We start from the raw sequence: 20,493 nt of genomic DNA, 5'->3' as shown, positions 1-20,493 counted from the left end.
CGCCCCCAGGCCCCGGGCCCCGGCCGGCGGTCAGTGCGCAGACGAGCCAGCTGGACGATGGAGCCCTGGCTGGTGGCCGACGGGCCGAAGCTGCTGCTGTGGGGCGCGGAGACGGCCGCGTACCTGGCGGGGGCCACCCTCCTGCTGAGCCTGCTGCAGCTGCTGGCGAAGTACGCGCAGAAATGGCAGCAAATGAGGGCCATCCCCACCGTGGCGTACGCCTTCCCGCTGGTGGGCCACTCGCTGCTGATGAAGGCGGACGGGCAAGGTAGGCACCACGCCCAGGCGGGCACCCCCGCAGCCCGAGGGTGGCGGCACCCTGGCTGCGAGCGCCCCAGATGTCCCTCCGCCAGCAAGGTCCCGCAGACCCTGTGGGCTGTCCCATTCCGCTACCATTCGCTTGGGGCGTTGGCTGATTAAGAGGCAGAAAGCTCCGCTCCTTGGTCAACCCCGCTAGCGCCCCGCTCCTATCCCATCCCACCACCCCATAATGAACTTTTGTTTGTGTCTCCCATAGAATGCAGTGTTTCCAAACGCTTCTCCTTCTGCTGTTTCTCTTCCCCTTCCCTTCCGGGTGATCGCTGTGGTCTCAGACAGGCTGCCTGTCGGAGCTCTCTCTGAGCTTAAAGTTTATCCTTGGAACTCCGCAAACGCTCGCTCATCCATCGCTTCTTTGCCCCCCTGCCCCTCCCTTCTGTTTGGGAGAAAAAAGGACCCGGATGCTTGGGTCCAGTTGGGACTTTACTTTCTTTCCCTCCCGATTTCATAAGACTTGATAAATAATTTCTTCATGACCTTTATATTTTAGCCCTCTCGAGATTTCATAACCACAGTGGAAAAGCTACCATGGTAAGATTTTTTGCTAAATTACTCGGCAAATTTCTAAAGCCTTGTTTATGGAAGAACGGATGGCTTTTCTTTTCACAATCATTTTATTGGGGGCGCTTACAGCTCTTATCACAGTCCATACATATATTCATTTGTCAAAGTCATCTGTACATATGATGTCATCATCTTTTTCAAAGCATTCTCTTTCTACTGGAGCCCCTGGCTTCATTCTTCATTTGTTTTTCATTGACATTCTTCTCTTTTTAATGATAAACTTCGACTTTGTTTTGTTAATTGGAAAAGAAAATCACTTTAATCTAGCAAACTGCAGAGTACCTGGAGACCGCATTTGAACTGCATTACCCCATCCGTGAGAGCCACTCGGTCCTCCAAAGCATCTCATTGACCCTGGACTGCCAAGGTGTGCTGGGCACCACGTCTTTTAAAATAGCCCCAGGCCTTGATGCACACCTAACCTATACATAAAACTCTCTCTTGTACATGAAAAAAAAAATAGACCCAGGACCACAGCTCGGTCCCTCCCCAGGTTAATTGATAAAAATTGTCATGAAGGCAAAGCAGTCACTCTGCTGGAAGGATTATTTGACACTTTACTACTTCTTTTCCCCAATAAACATAATGCAGCCATTTCAACTTCACAGGAAAAAGATGAGCCCTCAAGGGAAAGTGGTTTTAAAAGCTACTGAAAATGTGTTCCAGGAGAAAAGATTCAAGAGAACTCTGTACTATATGTAAGATAAACCGAGGCACGGAGACAGACAAACATAACTGACAGGACAAAGGGAGAGCAGAAACAGAAATAACTTATTAGAGGGAAGCTCCCGAATGAGGTACTGTGGGCTAGCAAGTGGCTCAGGGATGTGGTGCCCAGTGGTCAGGGTGCAGGGTTTTTAAAAGAAGGTGCCTGGCAGTGGGGAAACCATCGGAGGTGATAGGGGTTGCAAGCATCCTGAAAACAGTTTGTGAGCTTCTTGCGGTGTGTGTACCAGAACACGAAGTTCCACTCCCTGAGCCTGTTTGTTCCGTCTTGGCTCTGTTTGACCTGGCCAGTTTTCAGCTTCGAAGGGGGCCCTTCAATTCGCCCGCCTGACTCCGTCCAGATACTAAACAAGCACTCACGCAACTGCTGTTTCAAGTGATCCAGCAACACATTCAAAAAATACCAAAACAACATATGAAAAGGTTAGCTTGGTTAATATTAAAAGCAGAGATAACCTCCCTTTATAGCCTAAGTCTTCATGCCATGAATATAGGTGTGTTGAGTTATAGACACCACTGTCTTCCTCCTAGAAGTGATACAATTAAGATGTCTCATCATCTTTTGCTGGGGAATTATTTATAAGAGTTGAAATCTCTATTGAATAAGGCCTGTTGCAAAAAATTTGTGAACATATTAGAATCTCTAAATTAATGTTATTTGAAGTTACTTTCTGAGGGGAAAGAATGCCAATACATTGTCTTTTATCAAAGGTAGACTTTTCAGCAAGTACTGGATTTGGGCATCAAATGATCCCTCTGTTCCACTTCCAACTTTTTAACCAACACGTTGTTTAATTTTGAGTAAGCTACATGAAACAGTCACAGTGTTCTTCTTTTTCTTTCCTTGTAAGAGTAACTATGTGGCTTCCCTATAAGGATCTACATGTGACCTCCTCCCTGGGGGACGGACAACAGAAAAGCGGGTGAAGGGAGATGTCGGACAGGGCAAGATATGACAAAATAATAATTTATAAATTATCAAGGCTTCATGAGGAAAGGGGAGCGGGGAGGGAAGGAAAAAATGAGGAGCTGATGCCAGGGGCTTAGGTGGAGAGCAAATGTTTTGAGAATGATGAGGGCAATGAATGTAAAAATGTGCTTTACACAATTGATGTATGTATGGATTGTGATAAAAAAGAAAGAAATATCCATATTGTATCAAGTAGAAAGATAATGTTTTGAAAATGATGATGGCAACATATGCACAAGTTTGTTTGATATAATTGATTCATGGATTGTTTTAACATCTGTAAGAGCCCCCAATAAAATGGTTTAAAAAAAAAAGAGTAACTATATTGCAGCTATTTTTAGGATCAAATTTAAGGCTTGCAACAATTCCCAACCAATGTCTAGAATTTAGTTCCCCCCAAAATCCCCGAAACCAAAACTTGCCATTCAATTATTTATATATCAGTCAAACATTTATTGAGCTCCTTTTTTTTTAAATCTCACCTAGCAAAGTTAAAATAGGAAACCCTTTTCAGGTCTACTTCTTGTCTGCAGTAGCCTTGTCTCTTATATAAAAGACTGTGTCCATCATGCTGTGGATACTGCCTATCCAAATTCTGAGCTAAGTCATCTCACCTGGAATAGTGCAGTTGGTGTCCAATTGACCTCACAAATCCTGATCTCTTGGTTCTGCAGCCCTTTGTGTCAGCTTCTACCTTCCCCATTTCCTAATCTGTAAAGCCTGATATTTTCATATCGCTGCTTCTGACTTCTTTGGCTCCTCTGTCAGATAAGACGGAGTCAATGCAGCATATTAGCATGAAGCAAGATATGGTAACATGGATGATTTGACCTAACTATTTTCAGAGCCCTTTTGACTATTTTTTCCATTTAAAACAAATTATTATTTTATTTATGACTGAGAGTGTGGTGCAATAGTATGAGATGGCCAGTTCTGGTGGCTGGTTGCCTTAGGCACAAAGCCGGGCTCACCTCCTTACTCGCTGAGTAATTGTGCACATTTCTTCCACTGTTAAAAGACCGGAATACTAGTACCCTGCCTGTAGCCACTCAAGGAAAATTATTCCTCACCAGAAATGCTTAGTCAAGCCCTACAGGCTATAGAAGAAAAGCAAACCCATGACTCTCCAGGGCTCGAGTTTCCTCTCCCACCGTTACGAACCCCAACGCCTATGCATTTCCTACATCATGCTTCGTGACGTGGTAGATGCTTGCACTGCTGCTGGGTTCTCTCTGCTGATAGGTGGGTCTTCTCCCTCGTCCCACAGCGATTCTGTGCTGCCTGTCTCATTCAATTCGGTCTTCTTTTGTGAAATTCCTCTACTGTTTCAACCCAAACCACTAACTCCTCAGACTTAAACTTCCATTGTCACACCCTTTCCATTTGCCTAGTATTGGGAAGAATTACAGCGGCGACTCTTCCCTGAAATGTTAAGTTCCTTGAGGATAAGAATCAGATCCTTTTGAGAAATGCCAAGGTTATAGGAATGTATGGGTGACCTAAGTTGCTTCTATCATAATCATTCCTCGTTTCCAGGAGTGTAACAGAAAAATGATGGAATTACCGTATATACTCAAGTATCCACCGAGTTATCTCAGCACATTTTTTATGTTGAAAACGCTCTCCAGTTTTTTATGGTAAAATTAGGTTCCTCGGTTTATACTCGAATATATGCAGTAACTTTGAAACCCCCATATCAAATCCCTACATTGCCCTCAGTATTAATTGGCTCAATTAGTCTTATGTTCACCTCCACATTTTGTTACATTTCCAAAGCCCTAACTTTAACTCTTTATGTTCTGACCTATTTTCCGTATATTAAAGCAGAGAGCGAGAACAGCTAATGATTTCTTTCTTTGTGTGTGGCCTCTGTAACTTAACATTTTGAAACCTGACTGCACTTTTCCTACCCTCAAGCTCTAGAAGCATAACACGCTTGTTGCTCAAGTATTTTGAAATCATTTCAGACTTACAAAATCATTACAAAAGTCACACCGGGTACTCATGTGTGCCTTTCGCCTAATGTGAATATTATCTACACATATAATAACTCAATGTTAGCACACTTGTGAACTACCATCTTTTTTTGAATTTCACAAGGCTTCCCCACTAATGCCCTGATTCTGATCAGGACTCACTCAAGACTCTACGTTGCATTTGCTTGTTGTATTCTCTCGGTCTTCTTCTGTCAGGGATAGTTCTTTAGTCTTCCCTTCTCTGTTAAAACCTTGGCATTTTCTATTGTGCTGTGGTTGGTGAGCTTTACGTGGGCTTTGACTCCTGTATACCAGGAGAAAACATTGTCTGGCCTTGTGCTCTCTTGGTAATTGTTGGAGTCCTTTAGCTATTGCGCTAATCTTCTTCATTTAGGATTTCCCTGCATAGAGAGGGAGAAAAGGTGGAACAAACTTTCAAATTACAAAAAGTCCAGGCTTATAGAGTAACTAGAGACAGGTGGAATCCCTGAGATGGCCCTTAGTTAGTCTTCATAGCCAGAAACATACCCATCCCCATGGCTCAGATTTCAAGCAAACAAATGGCAGGTCTGTACAGGTTGTGATAGAGTCCCAGAGTTTCCCTTAGCATCAGCAATGGAAGAACTATCTCAGCAGTCAGTGATCGCCATGCTCAGGAATCTGTGAGGTCTTCTTGATGTTTTGGGTAACTTCAGTAAGTAGGAAAGGGTCAGGTCACGCATCAGATTCCCTCCTTTCTTCTGGGCCTTGCTGGCTGAAAAGAAATCCACCTGTCTCCTTTGCCTGTGAAAACATAAACAAACAGCCCCTCTCTTCGGGGTGTCATCAACCTGGAAACAGAATCAGGGTTAAGATTGGGTGGCTTCTCTATCTTTTCCGTGTTCATCTTTCTCCAAGCGTGATTACGTCCTTTTAAAGGGAGTCCATCAGCTTTACTCTGCAAAAACATAAATGGTTAGCCCTTTCTCCAGGTGGCAAATGGACCTGGGTCCCAAACACGATTTTCATCTTCTTGGGACTCCTTTGGATCAGCTTTCTCTGTGGACGTGAAAATGTGTTTATCTGCCCTAATTTTGTTACAGGCTTTTAGCAAGGAGAACATTTTTTTTTGGTTAAAATGACTAAATGAAATTTATCACACATAAGATTCCTCTTCTCCCCCTTCTGTTTTAACAATGCAGATTTTAAAGCATAGCTGGCAATCTCAGTTAACTTGTTAGGTTTTAAACCAATAAAACTAGGTAGGTACAGCTCATTGTTATGTAAATATAGGCTCCCAGCTCTCAGAGAATCTAAAGAGCTAACTAATTGTGAGAACTTCTTACCATACTCTAGATGATTTGAAAGACTGAAAAAATTCTTAGTAAATTTGTTCAGCTGTTCTTGAAGTAACTTACCAAACAGACATTTTTTTTCTCTAAGTTTGCCAATAAGGTTACAGGCTCTTTACACTGTATGATTTTACCCTCTTGCAATATTCTGTCTTGGTTAACTCCTCCCATTCCCTCTACGCTGGATTTAGCTGAAGTTAATGGGCGAGTCTTAGGCCCTGCTGAATGCCCTAAGGCAATAACCCCATATCCAGAGTTGAAAAACCCTTTCCCTCCAATTTCTAATCCATGTGGGGGCGCTGTTGTTTCTCCACAACAGCATTCCAGAAGACCCCTTGATTTACTATAGGGTGGTCAGACTTCTCAAGTACTCTTTCCTGTTAGGTACACATTTTTACTCTAGGAATGCAAGGAAGCAAAAATGGGCTTAAGCGATCTTCCTTTATAAACCATGGTATATAAGATTTTATCACTACCTTAATTTCTCCATAATCCTGATTCATAATTCCAGCAACAATCTGAATACATTGAGAATTTGGATGAGACTTTCCTAGTAAACATCTCATAGTTCTTTTAGGTAGTGGACTTCAATTACCGCTCTTAAAATTTTCTTATTTAATCACAGCTTTTGGCTTTTCCTCACAACTCTGGTCAACTCCAGTATGAATTTGAATTCCTTGAGTACTTAGGTTGAATATTCCTGATAAAAACTGTATTACTCTCTCAATAAGAAGCTCCTGCTTTTTAGAATCAACAAACTGTTGTGATGGCTTCTGAGCCTTTACTTGGTTAGTCAAACTTACTGCAGCAAGAACAGAAGTTGGGCTTTTGCAAGTTTGGTTAGGTCTGGTCTCCTGCTGTGAGGTTAGGGTGCACCTGTGATTTCTGCCATTCAAAGATTCTTTTGCTGGGTTAGGCAGAGGCTTTGCCTTCTGTGCTCTGTTGGGCGGAACTTGTTGCTCAACTTGAATCTTGAGCAACATTGACTTCCCAGTGAATTCCTTTCCTACAGCGGGGGCAAAGTTCAGGTTCTTTTAAACCCAAATTCGGTGAGCCTGGCCCATGCTCAGACGCAGGCCGCAGCTCGCTCTCTGTGGCCAGGGTGATTGTCCAGCACTGCCTATACTCTCTTTGAAGATGACCTGTCTTTCTGCAACTAAAGCGCTTTCTTCTTGGTCTGGTGTAATTTTCCAAGGCAGCTGTCATGAAGTTGGCCTTGTATTCCTCTGTCGACATGCCTGCATATTCTGAGATAATCTAACAGTATGCCCTGTTCCCTGTAGGGAAGCAAGGCATTTTTACAGTGTTTATTATAGAAATCATAAGATAGCATATGTAGTAGGTCTCTTACTGCCTGGACATTTTTTACACATTTGGAAATAGAATTTTCCAATCGGGATACAAAATCAGCTTAGGATAATTCGCATCCCTTAGCACTTGATGAATTCCTATATCTATCCCATCCTCAGCATTCTTCTGAGCTTGTGAATGGGCTGTAAAATCCCACCACATACAATATTCTAAGAATTCTGAAGGGTAAAGACACATTTTTGCCAGGACTCTCTAGTCACTAGGGGTTGAGCTCTCAGATTCTGCTAAAACCCTTATCATGCTAATTACAAAATGTGAGTCTGGGTCATAATCATTGACTGCTTGCTTGAGATCTTTTAGCAACACAAAGGGAAAGGCACTGTGAATTCCTTGTGGGTATTTCCGGCTAGGCTGTCTGTTAGCAACTCTTAACAGGATAAGACATTCTAAATCTCCTTCTTCTGAAATCCCCCTTTCTACCCTTGAAAGTAAAGGTGCTTTCCTATACTTTGCCTCTTTGCTTCTATTTTCTGCGCTGGTCTTCTCGACTGGTATATCTTGAAGCTCCACTTCTTGAACTTCACCTTCTGTGTTAGCTCTCTTAGTTAGCATTTCTATGGAGCTAATCTCTCTACCTCCAGCACTGGCTTGCTTGCTTGTTTTACAATCTCTGGTCTTTACACTAAATTCCAGCAGGGAAGCAGATGCTTTTAATATGCTGCCCCCTTCTGACTCAGGCTTAGTTTTCTCAGCTCTGTCTAAAATCTTCTCATCTGCCTGATACCCATTCTGCTTGCCTCTCACCAGATTTAAGTTTGGGTAAATCGAAGGTTTCTCACTAACTTGCTGGTTTTGTTTCTTTGCTTTCTCTACCTTTGAAAGCAAGGGAGCTTCCTGGGATTGTTTAATAGCCTTACTTTGGGTCTTGGAATTCGCTTCTTCTAGTGCTTTATCACCTTTAAACCTTCGGAGGCTGCAGTCCCCCAAGGGCATATAGGCTTTGGCCATGAGGTTTCTTTTATAATTGGAGGTCTTGCATAACAAATCAACCCATTTCTTCAGTTTTTTCTAAAGTTTCATCACCTAACTCATGCTCATTCAAAGACATTTTAGCTTGCTTTTCTAAATTTGGATAGACACAAGACTTCTCACATGACTGATAATCCTCATTCTCTTCCTCCTGCAAAGGTACCTGCAAAGGTACTAAGACCATCTTAACTTGAACCCACAGAGACCATGTCTCCACGGGGTTATTCTCTCCATCGCTGTATGCTTTCTTAAAGTTTACAATGTCTTTCTCCCAGGTCTCTATGTCAAAAGTTCCTTCCTCTGGGAACCATGGATTATACCTTTTTACTACTTTTAGAAACCATTGCATCTTTTTCTTCCTTACTTTTTATACACTGCCTTTTCAGTAAGTGGATGAGAATAATACCATACATTTCAGGTTTACTTTTCCCTTGTCGCATTGTCTTCTTTAAAATATCCATTCACTATTTCCACTACTTATCTGCTAATCCCCACACCGAATCCTCACTTCACACAATTTTCCAATTCACTCTACATTCTGGTGGGGCCATACAATTGTTATATGGGATATAACTCAAAAGAGTTTTATTCCTAACTGCCCCATGTTGGGTGCCATTTGTGGGGGAAATGGCCAGCCCCCACAATTAATCATAGGTTCAATAGGTGCAATTGTACGATTAAGATATATAAAGATTATAGTAAAGTCATAGAAAGAATGAGAGATAGAAGAGAGAGTCAAATTAAAAAGTCAGACACATTCCATGGTAGCATGCTCACTTCCTGGATGGCCATGATCTTACCAGCCAGGTCCGAGCACAGCATGGGCTGAGGTGAGTTGGGGTGGAGCAGAAGCCGGAGAGAGCTAGCCGGGGGCCCATTTATTGCTAACCAATGCTTATATCTCTTTAGGGGGGCATGATTACAGGTAACTACACATCACAGGAAGGGAATACAAGCAATAGGAGGGGGATATACAAAAGTGTAACAGGAAAGGGATGAGCTAGGGGTGTACACATGATAGGAAGGGGTGGAACTAGAGGTATACAGTATATTGGGAGAGACAACTTGGGGGAAATCCTTCTGCTTCCCACACTAGCACAAAGATAAGGAGCCAAAAATCTGCTTTGTGGTGTCAGACAAGGATTTTCAGGGAAATCTTTAAGATGACACTTAAACCATAAGTCAGTATTGTTAGGCCCATGCAAGAGCAGTTTCCTATGAAAATGCAAGGCTGTGGGAGATTTGAGAATTAGAAGATAGGATACTCAGTACCTTGGGGTTGGTTTTGATCACTATGACCCTATAGGACAGAGGGGAACTATCCTTTGGATTTCCCGAGACTTTCATTCTTTACAGGAGCAGGTAGCTTCAATTTTCTCTCTTAAATTGACTGGTGGATTCGAACAGTTGACTTTCAGAGTTCAGCTCTGGGAGGGTTGAATTGGATACCTGAAGGAGGTGTGGAGTCGGCGTACACAGACGAGACAGACACGAGAGCTGTTCTGGTGGAAGCAATCTCTGCCAAGTTCTCCCAAACAGCTTTATTTATACCATAAGAAGTTTTGCAGACCACTGCATAAAAACAATGCCTTATGATTAACTCCAAAGTCACCCTTATTGTTTCCACTAAAACCTAATAAAAGACCGTTATAACGTCTGTACTTTTTTTCTATCATTTTCTGTCCTCTTCCTGGTTCTTTCTTTCTGTACTGCTTGTCTTATAAGTTACATGCTATTCTTGATTGAGGTGTTCAGAAAATTTGGTTAGACTCATATCCTACTCACTGCCCTATTTTTTGCTCACAATGTCCCTTTTCTTGTTGACTAACTTAACACAATGAAACTACCTCATGTACTACATGAGGTAGCCTAATATCTACAAGCAGAGTTAAATGCTTCTCAAATGTTTTCCTTTACAAACTCTCCCATGGTAACTGCTCCATTGTTTACCTATGTCTCTTTTATTTTTTGTACCCCTGAGGCACCGTGGGGAGCCAAACCGTCTGATTCTTTGCCAAAGACTTAATGTTTCCCCTTTTACGTGTTTTCTATTAGTGTTAACCATTCTCCCTCTTTCTATGTGTAAACCCCTGTCCAAGGTAAAGGGTCATCAGTTGGGGGAGGCAGTCTATAAGGTCCTCTATATTGGGGAAGCCAAAAGAGTCTCCCACTACCTAATCTGAATGGAATCCAGGGTTTTTTGGTGGGTTTCATTTTCTCCTCTGACCTCAACTTTGGGGTTTCTTCCTCACTCAATTCCCACATATCCTCCTCAGAATTCCCAAAGATGTCTCACTGTCTAAGCCTCTCCAATGCCTCAGTTAAGGAAAGGCCCATCATATTGAAGCAAGTTTTAGATTTGGTTTCATTTGTACTTCTCAAGACTGCCCTCGCATCCACTCCAGGTGGGCTTAACATGACAATGCAGAAAATTCTCAAGAATGTCAATTTAACAACAGCAAATATTTGAGGGATGTTGGAAAACCTCCCTGGGAAGCTCTGCTCTGCAGATGCTTCCACCAGGATGTAGCTTTGCTAGACACTATGGCTGGGATGGCTCCCAACAGTTGACCTTGAGGTTAGCAGCTCAATTTGTAGGGCTCCCTTCTGGAAAATAGGTCCAAACTCAAACCAAACGCACCCTATAGGACATGGTAGAATTGCCCCTGTGAGTTTCTGAGACTGTAACTCTTGATGGGACTAGAAATCCCCCTTCTTTCTCCTGAGGAGTGGCTGGTGGTTTCAAACTGCAGGCTTTACGATCCACAGCCCCCTGTGTAACCACTGCACCACCAGAGCTCCTGTTGGAAGATAGTAAGACAAGAACCTGTATGTAGAGTTTAAGAAAAGCACACACTAGGTGGAGGTGGGAGGATGAGCAGCAGGAAGCAAACCCAGAGCAAGGCAAGTGCTCCAAGCATTCCTGAGGTGTGAGCACCATGGTGATGCTGACGCCATAACATGGTCCTCTCAGCGTCTGATGGCTCCCATTGCATGGTTAACCAGGCTGTTTTCATCCATGTGTGTGATCTCACTTAAAGCTCTTAGCTAATGCCTTAGATTACAGGATGGGGAGGATTTGGTTTCCCTTTCAGGACTGAGATACCTCGGATAGAATAAGTGATCTACCTGATGTGAGCCTTTCCTTCTTTCCTTTACTTCCCTCAATTCATCCTGTAAGGATTCACAACAAGGAACTTACTGCAAAATTAGTATCTTGATTGGAATTGAAATAAAAAGTTTTTCTCTCAGAATTTTTTCAGCAGATAATTCAATACTCTGAAGAATACCGAGACCGGCCACTGCTGAAACTCTGGGTTGGGCCAATTCCAATGGTAGCCCTTTATCGCGCAGAAAATGTGGAGGTGAGCAAGTGGTAACTATGACCAGTGTTTTACTAGATATTGCATGGTGTAAGACTCTCATCAGAATAAACATAAGAAATGTGTCCTTTTTAGAAATTGAAATCCACTATTGAATATTCTTTAAATATTTTAGGCTCTTTAGGTGTCATAAAGGCTCTTAGATATAATATGCATTCTGGAGAGGATAATACTCCCAGATACAGGTACCTATCTATCATCTAGTCTTACTTGTTTTATTTGGAAAATCTGCAGAAGCATATAGCTTTATTAAGCCATAAACAGGTTTTTCTGAAAGGTAAACACGGATTATATGCCAAACATGGTTTAAGACTCCAGAAATGAGATTTATATGACATGACTTGGCACGGTAGTTCCAGCAGTTGGCTCACACCAGAAAGATTGTGAGGATAGGACAGGAGGAGCGTTTCTCCTCGTTGGAACCAACTCAGTGACAACAAACAGAACAGGAAGATAATGGAGACATGGGCGTTTCCCTTAAGTTGTCCAGGGTCCCATATTATAACCATTATAATGAAAGCAAATTAATTTTGCCTAAAGGAAAATACTCAAATAATATTGATGGGTCCCAAAACAAACAAACTCACTGCCATTGAGTCGATGCCAACTCACAGTGATCCGATAGGACAGGGTCGAACTATCCCTGTGAATTTCCAAAACTGTAACCCTGTCTTTCTCCAACAGAGTGGCTGGTGGTTTTGAACTGCTGACCTTGTAGTTAGCAGCCCAACTTGTAACCACGACACCACCAACTGTACTTCACTTTTATAACTCAGAGCATATTTTAACCAATGGCTTGAATTTCAAAGTATAATTGGCAATGTTCATAAAAGAGATTTCTCATGTTCTCTTCATTTTCATTATACCGTGACAGGAATAAATTCCTCTTTTCTGTGTGATTGAACAGTGGGGAAATTATCTTTTGGTATGTTAAGCCAATGATTTGGATCAGAGGGTGAAAATGAGATAAACAGAATTTCTCATTATGGAAAAAATTAAAAGCTGAATCTACTAAGGAGTAGTTCAGGGCCTGCCTTTCTTGCTCAATGTGTTAAAAATGTTGGAGTTTCTCCTGGACCGGAGTCTTAACCCTGAGAAGAAAGTGAGAGGACTAGACACAGTATTATAGCACCTGCTGTCCTGGGTTGAATCCGTTTGGTCCGTGTAGAGATTTGCCCAGCATAGGAAACTCAATCAAGCAAGATGTCATTTAGTGTTCTGTGCTCTATCCTAGATGCTCAACTCTCTCCTCCTTCCCGTGGACTCCAGTGGCCTACACTCATAGCCCCCAATAGAATTTGCATATTCTCAAAAAAAAGAAAAAAGAAAAACTCACTGCTACTGAATCAGTGCTCAGACCCACCCAGTAAGGCAGGGTAGAACCCTTCCTGTGAGGTTCATTCAAATGCTGATTTTCAACTCAGGCCTTTGTCTTGAGCTTCCCTCTTACTTTCCATTCATGACAACTGAAATCCGTCCAAAATCAACATTCCTGAAAATGAACTCCTAATTTCTATCCACTCAGATGTGATCAGCCTTCAGAATCACCTCCAACACTAATAGACTGTTTTCAGGTTGGTTCTGAGTTCAAAGAAGTACCTTGGATATCATTTTATGTTTAAACATCTTCCTTTTGTTCCCAAGGCTCAAGGACAGTTCACAAATATCAATTGCATTTTTTCTTTTAAGTGCAGGAATAAAACTTAATCTTGGTGAAAATAATGTCTTCAAATCCATAATGAAAATTGTATCTTAAAAGTAGTTATATCTTATAACTAAGTATTCTTATAACTAAGGTTTGTTGTTGTTTACTCATTTTCATGTCTGAATATCTCTCAGATTAATGTTTTGTTTCCTTTTTCTATTCCCAAGGTAATTTTAACTAGTTCAAAGCAAATTGACAAATCTTATATGTACAAGTTTCTAGAGCCATGGCTTGGCCAAGGACTTCTTACAAGGTAAGCCAGCATAAGTTTGAAATTAACTGTCTCTTGGAAGCAGTTAATTCCCTGTGTTTTCAGTAGAGTTGACACAGGTCATTTTCCTTGGCAAGACTGTGCTAATTTGAAATGAGAAAGAAGTTGGAAGGAGAGGTCTGGCTAACAGTGAAACTTTGATAGGGATTTTGAACAAGAAATCCAGGGTATTTTGTAATCTGCAGCCATCAGATTTAAAATTATTTAAAAAATAATAATTTTATTGGGGGTTCATATAGCTCTTATCACAATCCATCCATCCATTGTGTCAAACACGTTCATTGCCAGCATTATACAATGATTTGTTTTTAACCACTGTTCAGAATTCTGAAATTCTATATACGAGAGAAGTCTGAAGCAGAGTAATTCTGAAAATTCAAAGTTTGGGTAGTCAGAACCAGAGAAACATATTGAGCACAGTGAATTCAATCCTCCAACTGGCATCCTGAAATAGGACTCCATCCTCCAAGAGAAGGTCTGTCAAGAGAAAAGGCCACGCATTTGTAGGAAATGTGGAGAGCCCCAACACAGTGGCAATGGAAGTAGTATCCTGGAGCACATGAGTTATCATTCCTGTGGTTAGAAACTTGTTTATGAAGGTACTTCGCAAAGTTGATATTGAATTGAATAAACAGACAAATTTTGTTTCCCAACAGTAGCTCTATCAAAGTCAAGATCCTTTTGTAAGTGATGAGACCAGTCTGTCTCTAAGTATCTGAAGTTCCTGGTAATTCTTTGTTACATTATTAACTGAAAAATCATGGGTGCCCTTTAAAAACAATTTAAGATAAGGAAACAAAGAGTCAGAAGGAATCAAATCAGGACTGTAGGGTGGATGCCTAGTGGTTTTCCATGAAAACCTCACAATATCCCCTTTTGTTTTAATATGGGCAGACTAGAGAAACAAATCCAGAAACACATATATGTGTGAGAGAACTTTATATAAAAGAGCAATTGTACATTAAGAAAACAGCCCAATCTAGATCAAGTCTACAGGTCTGATATTGGCCCATATGTCAATACTAGTCCATAAATTCCTCTTTAGACTCATGCAGTCATGCAGGAAGATCACACGCCAGTGGGTGGAAGGTCTTGTGGATCCAAGGTGGTGGAAGCATCACAGTACTAGCGTGGGTCTCCACATGGCTCCTCCAGCTCCAGGGCTCCGGCTGCAATCAGCATAGCTCAATGTGACTTGTCAGCAGGGAGACCAAGCTGAAAGAGAATGTGTCTGGCCTCCAGTGAGCTATTTTTCTCCTTCCCACCTCAAAATTAGGTCATCAAGTTGACAGGAGATTATATAACTGCCACACCTTTGGTGAGAAAAATGTACAGGAGCTTCTTGTGGTGCAGAAGAATTATTTGTTGATGCTTTCACAAGTGTTTTTTCTGTTAAAGCTTTGGCTAGCTTTCTCAAACACTCTCACAATAAACAGATGTTACCATTTCTTTTGGCCCTCCTGAAAATAAACAAGCCAAATGCCTTGAGCATCCCCCAAATTTTGTCATGACCTTTGCTCTTGACCAGTCTGCTTTTGCTTTGGCTGGACCATTTCCATCACTTGGTAGCCATGGCTTTGATGATGCTGTGAATTCAGGATCATAAGAGTAATGCCATGATTCATATCCTGTTACTTTTTTTGAAGCATGCTTCAGGATCTTGATCTCACTTGTCTAAAATTTCCATGGAAAGTTCTATTTTGCCTGTAGTTGGTCAGAGTGCAACAGTTTTGGCATCCATCCAAAAGGCAGAAAGTTTACCAACTTTATTTTTCAGTCAGAATTATTTTAAAAGGACTGTTTGGGATGTCTATGGCGTTGGCTACTGTTTATACTGTTAATCATTGGTCCTCTTCAGCTACAGTACAGACAAGTTTTTCATTTTCCTCCCCAACTGACAGGGATGGTCTGCTGCAGTGGGCTTCTTTAGCATGTTTCATCCCGTCTGAAAACGAGTTATCCCTTTGTAAAGTGATAATTTGGGCAGTGTCCTTATAAACCTTTTGTAAAGCATTAATTTCACCATTCTTCCACACAATCATCATCATAAATTTGATGCTTGCTCTTGCTCCAATTTTAGCTGACTGCGTGTTGTTCTGCAAGGGGCTTTTTAAACTGTCTTATCCTTCGCAGTGCTGCAAACTAGGTCCAATTCACACATGTCACAACACATTACTATGAGTTTGTTTGGGTGAAAAAATATTTTATTTTATGATAAACATTTTTTCATGAACTTTTAGAAGACCCTTTGTACATAAGATATTTAGTTGTTATGAGTGCTATTTTAAATATTGGTACTGTGAGACAAAACTCCGAAGACCCACAATCTGTCATTGTGTATGAATAGTGGACATATGTTCTTTTGTCATTCTGGGCAAAGCATCAGGTACTGTGCAGATTAAGTTCGTTTAGACGAGTCTTGTTGACTTGGCTATGTTTATACATTGTTTATCATGGATGTGGCTGCAGCTCTTGCTGATTTTTTATAAACTTATACCCATGTATTGGATTTCTAGTACCGGGAACAAATGGCGTGCCAGGAGAAAAATGTTGACTCCCACTTTCCATTTTACAATTTTGGAAGATTTCTTAGATGTTATGAATGAGCACGCAAATGTATTGGTTAAAAAGCTGGAAAAACATGTTAACCAGGAAGCATTTAACTGCTTTTTTTATATCACTCTCTGTGCCTTGGATATAATCTGTGGTAAGTCTCAGTACTTTGTTTCTAATGTGCTGGTGTAAAGATGAAATTGACCAAGTGAAAAATAACATTCCATTTGGAAGGCAAATAAGTAGAGCCTGCCTTCTTCGGGGTGATCCCACTGTTAATGTGGAAGACTGAGACGCAGTAGTCATTTCTAGGGGTAGGGCCAGAGCCAAGGGCCAGGGAAACCAAAGGGAAAAAGGAATAGAAATGGGAAGTAAGAAGAACTAGGGAAGGAAGGTATGAGAGAAGAGACAAAAAGGGGGAGACAATTATATATATATATATATATATATATGTGTGTGTGTGTGTGTGTGTATATATATATATATAATGGATTTTTGTCTTTTTAAAAGCATCTGCCACTGCAAAATAAATATCAAGTATGAGCATGTATCAAGTGTATGTCTCCCACCCATATTTTATAGAAACAGCTATGGGGAAGAACATCGGTGCTCAAAACAATGGTGATTCTGACTATGTCCGTGCTGTTTATAGGTAAATGAAGTCCTTCCAGTTATTTTTTAAGTTGTTAGTGATCTGGGCTTTGAAAAGTTACTGCTGGTAATTTTTGTCTGGGTTGTCTTTTGTTTTATTACTTCAAATGAAGCATCATACTAAAAATTAGCTTTGTCAATTAGGCATGCATTTTAACAGTAGAAGAATGGTTATGTAGATTACAGACCATCCAGAGTGGAATGCATTATAAGATGATTATTTAGTGATATATTGAGAGGTAGTTACATTATAAAGCTGAGCGATGAAATGAAGATATAAACAATGTATTATAGCATGATAAACACCAAGTATAAAAAGTATACACAAAAATGGGAAGATATTATGCCAAAGTGTTAGCTCTGATCGTTTGTGTATACATTTCCTTTTTAAAAATGTGTTTAGTTTGTTCTTTTTTCGACTTTTCCATATTTAAATAAAAATAAATAAACAAATAAAACCCATTGTCATTGAGGTGATTCTGACTCATCACAACCCTGTAGTACAGAGTAGCCCTGCCCCTGTGGGCTTCCAACACTGTAACTCCCTGTAGGAGGAGAGCACCTCTTCTCTCCTGAAGAACAACTGGCGGTTCCCAACTTTTTACCTTGTGGCTAGCAGCCCAATGTGTGGCCATATTGTTTTTGTAGTTTAAGCCATCATTTTACCTTAACAATTGGTTGTAGTTATGCAGCATCATGCATCCCATCTTTGAGACCTTGGTACATTTTACTTTATTTAAATATGTACTTACCGAGCGTCGATAATATGCCAATAATTGCACAAGGCGTTTACTAATTGTCGTTGTTAGTTGCCATCAAGGTGATTTGGACTCAGGCGGACCCCGGATGCACACCAGAGCGCTGCTCCAGAGGGTTTTCAAGGCTGTGACCTTGTGGAAGTAGATTACTAGGCTTGACTTTCCAAGATACCTCTTGGTTGGTCCAAATCACTAACCTTTCAGCCAGTAGTTGAGTTCATTACTTTGTCTGCCATACAGGTAGTCCACTACTTATGTGTTTGTGGGCATTTGGGCCAGTTCAACTCACAGCAATCCTACAGGACAGAGTGGTACTGCCCTAGGTTGTAAATCTTTGTGGGAGCCATTCACCAGGTTTCTTCTGTCCCAGAGCTGCTGGTGAATTTGAACTGCCAACCTTTCCATTAGAAGTTGAGCATTTAACCCTTGAATTATCAGAACTCCTTCAGCTAGTTATATAAGTGGCACAAAAAGCAGACAGAGCCGCATGAGAAACAGGCACTGGACAGATAAATATAAACTTATAAATTGCAATAATTGCTTAGAAAAAAAAATAATAATAATTGCTTAGAAAGATCAGATCAAGTTGGTATTAGAGAGGAATTCAGGATTAAGTCCTATAGAGTGTGTGTTCTGGGAAGGCCTTTCTAAAGAACTGGCCTCTATGCTAATGCTGACAGAGGAGATAATGCAGTGTTTTTTTCTGCTCCATCACGAAATGACGAGGAAGAAACTCAGGAAGCCATGTTGTTGCTGTGCATCTTGGAATCACTTTGAATTCCTAGCCACCCAACCACTCCGTAGGATTCCCAAGGTGCAAATATCTACAGAAACTAACTACCCTACTTCCTCCTATGGGAGAGCTGTTAAATTTGAACCACTTACTTTTTGGTTAGCAGCCAAGCTGTCTCAACACTGTATAATCCGCTCCCAAGGATGAGTGTGTGACAGGTGTGTATTCAATGAACTCTTCCTGTATAAGAGTTCAGCCAGTTGTTTCTTTTCATTCAAAGAGTGTGACCAAAAACAAATGAGTAGACATTAAAAATAACTATATAAGTCAATCACAAAAAGATAAAAGTGGTGTCATTTCATAATAGTATGATATACCTAGCTAGAATAGGCAAATGTATGTACAGAAATCAGAGCTTAATAGTGGTTAGGGATAGGACGGGATGGGGAAAAGTGGGGGGTCATTGGTTAGGTAGCATGGAGCTTTTGTTAAAGAAGATGAAAAATTTGATGTTGGATATTGGTTATGGTTACACTAAGATTAATGTCATTGGTCTTATTGAATTGTACACATGAAAAATGTTGAATTGCCTTGTTATCTGTATTTTTACCACCACAACAAAAAAGTGAATTTCAACTCAACCTGTGATACAAGAGCCCTGGAAATTCTGGAAGGTGATGTTGAAGAAACGGAAACAGAGATCAGATGGTCACCTAGTAAGGTTGCTTTAAAAAGGATTCTTCATTATTCAAAAGATTTTTTTTAAACTTCATTGGATAATTAATAGCACAAGCATCATTGCTAAGCATAAAGCATGGAGTTCCAAATAGCCTTTAAAACTCATTCCATCATCATTCCAGTACTGGAGTCAGACACCAAATAGTAGATGTTAAAAAAAAAAGACAATTATTTTTATCATAGCTACTGTATTTTTACCCTATTTATAGAATGAGTGACATCACACTCCGAAGAATGAAGATGCCCTGGTTTTGGCCTGATCTTTGGTACCTACTGTTTAAAGAAGGACGGGAACACAGAAGGAGCCTTAAGATCCTACATAGTTTTACCAATAATGTAAGCCTGTGATTCTTATGTTTTGTCAACATACTCTGTTTATGACTATAGAGCTTGTGTCCCATAAAAGAAATGTTTGTTTGAATAATAATGGTAAAAACAGGATTACATTTAAATTATTTATTCAACAAATATTAATTGAACCCTTACTGTGTGCCAAAAACCTACTCACGTTTTAAAGTATCGTAATGAGTAAGAAACATTGTTTTGACCCTAAAGAGGTTCATCTAGTAGAGGAATTTATCTATAATAAATAAATGAAAAATATAACATTAACTATAATGATAACAAGCAGAGTGCTGTGTTATAAAAAGTGAGGTGATAGGGACCTGCATTATAAGAACGTCCTAAAATACATGGTTTAAATAGTAGTTTTCAAAGACAGAGAGCATCTTAACTTGAAAAACATTAAAATTTTAAGGAAATTACCATTTCATTACCCATAGAAAAACACAAGGAAATAGTACAGTCTCATATAGGATGCCCATTTCTGAATTAAAGGTGTTTCATGAAAAAGCAAGATTTAGTTGAAAAGATGTCTGTGACAGTTAGGTTTATTGTGGCATCCTGGCCAGCAGGAACATGTGGGATTAATCAGGTCGCAGTTTGATTGGAGGGAAAAGCGATAAATGGCTCTGCAAGGCCCGCCCCACTCTCTCTTGCTTCTCATGAGCAGAACGTGCTGCTGCTTTAGCTAGTTCTCAGCCTGTGAGCTACACTACCTGTGGGCCAAGCCAACCCATGGACCGTGCTGCTAGAGCTTGAGGCTCCTTTGAGACCTGCTTCCCCACACTGCTGGTGTGTACATCACTTGAGCCTGAGGCTGGTTGATCCTGTCGCCTTGCATTGCTTGCTTTCAATATCCCATCAGAGCCTGCTTTGCTAACCCCCTGAGCTATGACTGTTGGTGACCCACCCTGATGTTTGCTGCCTATAGGCAGACTGCTTGCCTTGCCTAAGGGAAAACTATGCTGCCTGCTTCTTTTGACCTAGGACCCAGCAGCCCACATGAGCTGAAGGACTTCCAGTATATTCACTGTTACATGGAAGTGAGTTGAACTGAACCCTCTGTACTGCTAAGTGGACTAATTAGCTGTTTAATTCCTTTTTGCTGAATAAACCTATCCTCTTTAAAAAAAA

The 20,493-nt window shown here is 40.8% G+C and overlaps 1 protein-coding gene across 1 annotated transcript in view; it reads left to right on the top strand.

Moving 5' to 3' along the window:
* The first annotated feature begins 42 nt into the window (after positions 1-42).
* LOC101648603 (cytochrome P450 4V2) overlaps positions 43-20,493 on the top strand; it is a 28,322-nt gene continuing 7,871 nt past the window's right edge. The window contains exons 1-6 of the mRNA XM_030884563.2: positions 43-268; positions 11,478-11,590; positions 13,481-13,566; positions 16,101-16,291; positions 16,720-16,789; positions 19,227-19,353. Coding sequence (XP_030740423.2) covers positions 58-268; positions 11,478-11,590; positions 13,481-13,566; positions 16,101-16,291; positions 16,720-16,789; positions 19,227-19,353 — 798 coding nt within the window. The 5' untranslated portion in view covers positions 43-57. The remainder of the gene's footprint in view (positions 269-11,477; positions 11,591-13,480; positions 13,567-16,100; positions 16,292-16,719; positions 16,790-19,226; positions 19,354-20,493) is intronic.

The sequence above is a fragment of the Echinops telfairi genome, unplaced genomic scaffold, assembly GCF_000313985.2.
Source record: "Echinops telfairi isolate 266 unplaced genomic scaffold, ASM31398v2 ScPeMD7_9;HRSCAF=40, whole genome shotgun sequence".
Lineage (NCBI taxonomy): Eukaryota > Metazoa > Chordata > Mammalia > Afrosoricida > Tenrecidae > Echinops > Echinops telfairi.
Note: the sequence above shows the minus strand (reverse complement) of the source record. Positions and strands in the feature narration are given on the sequence as shown.